Source organism: Populus trichocarpa, chromosome 7 (genome assembly GCF_000002775.5).
Source record: "Populus trichocarpa isolate Nisqually-1 chromosome 7, P.trichocarpa_v4.1, whole genome shotgun sequence".
NCBI lineage: Eukaryota > Viridiplantae > Streptophyta > Magnoliopsida > Malpighiales > Salicaceae > Populus > Populus trichocarpa.
The window spans coordinates 8,741,975-8,748,967 of NC_037291.2; the positions used below are offsets into that span (position 1 = coordinate 8,741,975).

At 27.6% G+C, this 6,993-nt stretch overlaps 1 protein-coding gene across 1 annotated transcript; it reads right to left on the reverse strand.

The window, feature by feature from the left end:
* Positions 1-4,571: 4,571 nt before the first annotated feature.
* On the reverse strand, positions 4,572-5,517 carry LOC7462562 (auxin-responsive protein SAUR71). Its single transcript, XM_002310058.3, has one exon. It carries the CDS (start codon positions 5,318-5,320, stop codon positions 4,904-4,906), a length of 417 nt encoding a protein of 138 aa, XP_002310094.1. The 5' UTR covers positions 5,321-5,517; the 3' UTR covers positions 4,572-4,903.
* Between the last annotated feature and the right edge of the window lie 1,476 nt (positions 5,518-6,993).

Below are 6,993 nucleotides of genomic sequence, written 5' to 3' on the forward strand. Positions count from 1 at the left end.
TGAGCAAAAAGAAATAGATGATCAAGTTTACAAAAAAAAAAAAATGTTATTAAATAAATTTTACATGAAAGACTTGTTTGTTGTGGATGTCATACTAGAAAATAAAATTTCTAAGACATTCAATGAACTTATATTGTCACAATCTCATTATATTGAGCAGAGTTTTGATAAATTTTATAAAGGTTATAATAGTATTGTCAAACATCAATAGATATAAATATACATATATCTAAAAATAAAGATAAGAGAATACAACAATTGTAATATTTTTGAAATATTTAGAGGCTAGATGTATGTTATGAAATATACAAGAACATATATTACATACTTAATTAGCAAGCTAGGTAGGTTTACCAATAATCCAGGTGTGGATCATTGGAAAGAAATAAATAAGTTACTCAAATGTTTTAGATGTATCTTGGACTTGAACTACACTATGATGAGTACCTAATGGTATTTGAGCATTATAGTATTGCGAGTATGATATTCAACATTAAGTATTCAAAATTCACTATTGGATACATTTTCATGCTTGGAAGAGGAACTATGTCTTGCAAAATTCTATAAGAAAACTTGTATCACAAGATCCAAGATAGAATTAGAGTTTATTGTTCTTGATAAAGCTAGAAAAATATCTATGTGACTTTAGAATTTTTTAGAGATATTTCATGTTGGCCAAAGCCAATCCCAATAACTTGTGTCCATTATGAAAACCAGCTAATAATTGAAAGGGTACAAAGTAGTATATTTAATGATAAGTCAAGACATATACACAATACCATTAAAACATTTGTTCTTGAATGAAAATATTTTCATTCATTATATAAAGTCAAAGAAAAATACTGTCAATCTATTTACTAAATGCTTAATAAATTTTAACTTAATTATGCATTCCTAGTCTACTAAATACATAGGAGTGAAGTAGCTACAATCTCAAAAGAAGTATAAAAGAAGAAACCAAATAGAAAGCTTATGCTCTCTTTGCCTTCTTTGTTTGGGTGCTCTCCTTCCTCTAGCTTTAGATTTTATTATAGTAGAGGAAAACAATTTGAGTAAGTTTTGTAGTTTGTAGGCCTTGATTCATTTACATTTATTGATTAGTGATGAGCAATTTAGGTTTCATGATAGATGGTACAATTCTCAGTAATAACTTTCTTTTTTATCTTGTTTTTCATATGAGATTTTATAATTCTAAAAAGTAAATACTTTATATATTTGTAGTGATATTTTATTTATATCTTATTTATATTTTCAAATTATCCTAAAAAAATATATTTGGTTTTTACTAAACAATTTCAAACTTTTATAAACTTTTGATATTTATCAAATAATTATTTTTCTTAATCATCCAAATCATAAATGAATGATTGTATTTGCTTATCATGTATGGAACTCATCATGATGTGGACATGAGAATTGCCTTGTGCATTATATGTTGATATTTCAAACAATTTTTATTAAGTAGTGATTTCAAATGCAAGTAATTTATCAAATATATCAAGGTTATGATTTTAAATTAAAGGGAACGGTTATCTCTTTACAAAAACCAATCATAAAAGAGATTTGGATTTGGACCATGACTATTATCGGCAACTATATATATATAAAAGAAAATCAACTTTCACTATTCGCTATTATAGTTATTATTATAGTTATATGGTGATTCACGATGGACGGTAATATTCAATAAAGGTGTTGTTTTTTTGTCACTAAACTATTTTTTTTCATTTCATCATTTCATTTAATGTTTGTGATATTTTGTATTAATATTTTCTTCTCTTTTCATATTTTTGACAATTCAAGGTATATGACAAAATCTCAATATTGAATTTGAGTCCAATTTGATGGAATAGAATTTAAATTGTTTGTCTTAAAAATATTTAAATAAAAGCAAGACCAAAACAAAAAGAAAAACAAAAAAATAGCATGGCTTTTTTCTTTTATACAAAAAAAAATCATTTTCATAGCAATATTTTTCATTTAAATATATTTTGTCTATTTAGTTTTAGACTTTCATACTTGGGTCCTAAACTTTATTTTTATGTTTCACTCCTTGAGTTTTGAGATAAGAGAGAAAAACTTGAACCATGTGTTACTGAGTTTCTTTTAATAAGATGAATGTCATTGAGGTGTTTTGAGTTTCCATCTCGTTAAAAAAAATAGATCAAAGTTTAGAAATAATTTTTTTTATTGGGTTTAGTTTTATTATTTTTTTTTTTATCAATTTAGGGTTCTTTTAAGATTGAAAATGGGTATATTAAGATTATTAAAGTGTTTATTAGGTATTTTCATGTGAAAATAGATTAAAATAAGTTTTTAGATTAAAAGAAAACTTGAAACTCGACTTTTTTTACCATCTATTTAATAGCTAGAATCTAAACTAGTAGATCACATGTTGTATTTATTTTTTGTTAATTTTATTTTAATGAAAGTGTGTTTTTTAAGTATCCGGTCAGGTGCGTAGGTCCAATCTCTTAGGCACAAGTGCCTAGCTTTTTTTATAGTTTTTTTTTAATTTATTTTTTATATATTGATTGAAATGCACTATAAATTGATAATTAATTTTTCCATAGTTCTTATATAATATTATATGTATTTTTTTGAGAATGTTAACAATTTATTTTTTGATAATTATATATCTAATATGAAAAAAATAAAAATATACTCATTAAAAACTCACAAGTGCCTAGCTTTTTTTATAGTTTTTTTTTTAATTTATTTTTTATATATTGATTGAAATGCACTATAAATTGATAATTAATTTTTCCATAGTTCTTATATAATATTATATGTATTTTTTTGAGAATGTTAACAATTTATTTTTTGATAATTATATATCTAATATGAAAAAAATAAAAATATACTCATTAAAAACTCAATGAAAATAATTTTTTTGTTATTTTTAATAGATTTTTGACATGATTTTATCACATTAATTAATTGTTTTCTCCAATCACATACAAAATACAAAATATTGAGATATTGTTTTAATATTTTTATTAGAACTTTCTTTGGAGTTTATGATAAGTTTTTATTTTAAAAAAATTAAATATAGTTCTTTTGATGAAAAAAACACACTTTCATTAAAATAATAAAGAAATGCATTAATAAGAAAACAAAGTTTAGATGGTAGCGATATATTTTTTCTATTTGTTTAAAATTATTGAAATCTTTAACAAATTCTTATTTTAATTATCGTTGTCTTTTATTCAAGAAATGCGTTGCTAATAGAAAAAATACTTTTTTTACTTAATTAAAATAAAATATTAATAAGAAAACAATAATTCCTATAACAAAATGCATTTTTTTATCCAAATTTTAATTAGTTATCTTTCTTTCAAATATCTATTTTAATTATGAACTAAATAAAAAGAAATTTAATTATTCCATCAAGTTTTTGTAAAGGTTGAATTTCTTCCTTAAACTTTTCTATTTTTTGCATTTTTAGTACCTATAGTTTTAAATTTTTATGTTTTGATCATAATTTTTTTTTCTCACATTTTAGTCTCTGAGTGTTGACATAAGAGAGAATAAATAAGTCACTGATGAAGGGAGATGAGAGAAAAGAATTTTGGCTAGCCACATACTAGGGAAAAAAAGGATTGATTTTTGTATTAATGAATTGATTTTTGATATATGAGTTCAATAAAGATGATTTTTCTTTTTTAATTGGAGACTATTTCGTTTTATTTTTTTTTAATTTTTAGACTGATTAAATAAGGTTGAGAATGAGGTTATTATGGTTTCTAAGATTTGTTTACATGGTTTTTGGATATAAAAAGTTGAAATTTAGGTGTTTTTGATTCGAAAGTCACGTTGTTAATAAAAAATACATGTTTCGTCAAAATAAAAAAAATACATAAATAAAAAATTATGATTTTGACAAAATAAATAATTGTTTTCTCCAAAATTGTATTCCTTTAAACTCTTTCAAATATTTATTTTAATATAAGTTGTATTAAATAAAAAAAAATGGCTTTGAAAATGATTTCATCGTCTACTCTTACCTCTGTTCCATAATTTATTTGTACATGTATTATTGTTGACCGGAAATAGCCTACACTTATAAAATACTTACATTTATAAACTTCCGGTTTTAGTTTTAAACAGACAAATCACAGCAAATAACAGAGATTTTGAGCTGAACAGTCTTGAAACTAGATAGATTAATTTGGACTGAAGACAGCAGCACATGCCAGGAATATACTCTCACGCCTTAAACTTACAGAAATAGCCTCATATAAATTATTAATCAACACCTCTACCCCTATATATATATATTTCAATTTAATATTGATTTAGCCGCTCCAAATCAAGAAAACTCCTCTCATAATTAAATCATGACTAATTAATGAAAGTCACCTTAATTGATATAGAACCCCTAAAATCTCAAATTCCCCGTTATCTTTAACAGAAAAGGGGAAGAAGGCAACCAAAGGGAGAGTAGTAACAGTAAGGCATAAAATGTGCATGAGGAATTTCAGGGGAAGAAAGACTATTTATAAAAAAAAAAATAATAAAAATAAAATGTAAGCAATAACTGATGATCTCTCCAAGATCCAAAGTGTGGCTTCTTGATTTTACCAAATCTCAAGATGGATTCTTTCATTGGTATTAACCTTTGTATTAATTTCCCATAATTTCTCAAGAACCAACCATAAAATGCAATCCTTACAAAATTTGGGCAAACAAAAAGAACAACTAATTTTCTATTTTCTCCCCAGCCCCTGTTTTTACAACCGGGAAAAAAAAAAAAAAAAAAACCCTTTCAAATCTCTCTTCATCGCCCGTCATCAAGATCGAAAGAGGTATATTTACCAAAAAGAAAATCCCAGAAAACGATCTCTTGATATTGCCAATATATTTCAAGGATCTATAAAAACCTCCCCACATATAAGTAATCTCACAAATAGTCCTCGGAGGTGAACAAAGAACCAAGTAGATCCTCAAGGTCACTTGACTCAAGCCCGAGTCTCAGCGACTCTATAACTCGTTCAAAAACCAGCACGTGACATGGAATTCTCAGCACTCCTCTCTGCTCGTACCCGTATTCTTGAGCCGACTTGTTCAGAAGCCATATGAAGACCGGGCGGTTCAATAGCTCAGCACTCACCGTAAACCGCTCCATCTCATCGCCAACATACACCGGTACGTGCCCCTCAGGCACCGGCTTGTCGGCTCCTCGCCGGTGGGCCGACCTCGAGCCGCCTGATCTCCGGCGAGCGTTGGTTGTGGAGGGGGTGGATTGAGAATTCGGGCGTAGAAGGCTATATTGAGAGGAGTCCGCAACCCTGGAGAGGCGGCGAATTAGCTGCTTCATTCTAAAAGGATGGATTCAACAGATTAGCGTAGAGAACGTAAAGACTACGAGAAGATTAATTTGAGAGTTAGATAGTAAAGAGCAAGTGGGTTGTTCTTGCTGACGGTAAGATGTAATATTGAAGGCTTGAAGAATGAAGAGTTCTTGAGAGAGAGAGAGAGAGAAGGGAGAGGGAGAGGCGGAATGGGAGGAGAGTGGGATGTGTATATATAGAGAGGTAACAGAGGTTGTTTATAACGTATAAAAATAATATATTTTTTTAATTTTAAAAAATTAGTATTCATATATTTAAAAATAAAAAAAATTGAAAATTAAAAAATTAAAAAGTACTGTAAAGACAGATATCAAATAAAAAAAAACAAGGGTAGACATGAAAAGGTGATGAAAGAAGAGAGGGTACAGGTAGGGTACTTGCCAGGTACAATTAGCGAATAACGGAGAAAGATGTTATAATAATGTTTTTTTTTTTTTTTTTTAGTTTCTGTAATGATAATTTTTTTCTGGGAACGAGATAGTTTTTTTATAGAGGAATTAGTTAGTGGGGTGAGTGAGACAAGAGGCTTTTTGTGTGATATGATATAAAATTATGGAAGCTGACTTGTCTCAGTGGCTGCTCTCAGTTGGCAGTTCGAGAAGTGCGAAACTTGAAAGATTTCTAGATAAACACTGCTCCGGCACTATATATATATATATATATAATCAAATTTTAAATTAAACCTAAAAAACATAAAATGTATTTGATCCATATGTTAAATAAAATTAATCAATCATTAGATATGTCAAAACTAAAAGAGTTGATAATAATAAACAAAAACTAGATGGAGATATTAGGTGATGAATAAAAGATAAAAAAAAAACCTTATTTTTCAGCTTGACTTGCTAATCTTTGTTTTATTATGTATTTATATGTTTTTTGTAAACTAAAAATAAAAATTGAATCTAAATATAATACCTTGCTGGTATAATTCCTTTGTTTTTTTAAATCTATCTAGCGTCGTCATATATGTTATGGTCCATTGAATGGCTCAAGTTTCGAATCGAATTATATAAGAGCTGGTTTGGCACGTTCTGTTTGATCAAACGAGCCCAAACACAACCCGATCACCATGTTCAAAACTCGATTTAGCTCTAAAGTGTTTTTTAACTAACTCGGTCTATCCATTTATCTCTTTCATTTCCCTTCCTTTATTTTCTTCATGTTTGGGCTTTCATTAAGCTTAAGTTGGCTGAAATTTGGGACCAAACTGAAAAGCTATAAAAGAATTAGTGACCAAATAAAAACATTTGAAGAGTTATAAAAGAATGAGGGATTAGATAAAAAAATTCGATGAAGGATCAAATTTTTTAAGAAAATGGCTGAATTAAGGACCATATCAAAAAAAAAAATTGAAGAGTTATAAGAGAATCAGGAACCAAATAAAAAAAATCTAGTAAGAGACTAATTTTTTTTAAAAAGGAAATGGCTGACTAAGAGACCAAATCAAAAAATTAAAGAGATATAAAAGAATTAGGGATCAAATAAAAAAAATCTAATAAGAGACCAAATTTAAAAAATATGGATGATCCGTGCAACACACACGTTAGCATGTGACCTCCTCGAGCTTCGATGTCGGCCTTCCATGGTTTCACTAAAATCGGATGGGTAGTGACTCTCTCTTATAGCAACGTGTGTT

Bases quoted from the DNA above. Each gene is read 5' to 3' on its own strand.
- LOC7462562 (XM_002310058.3), bottom strand. From the start codon at position 5,320: ATGAAGCAGCTAATTCGCCGCCTCTCCAGGGTTGCGGACTCCTCTCAA.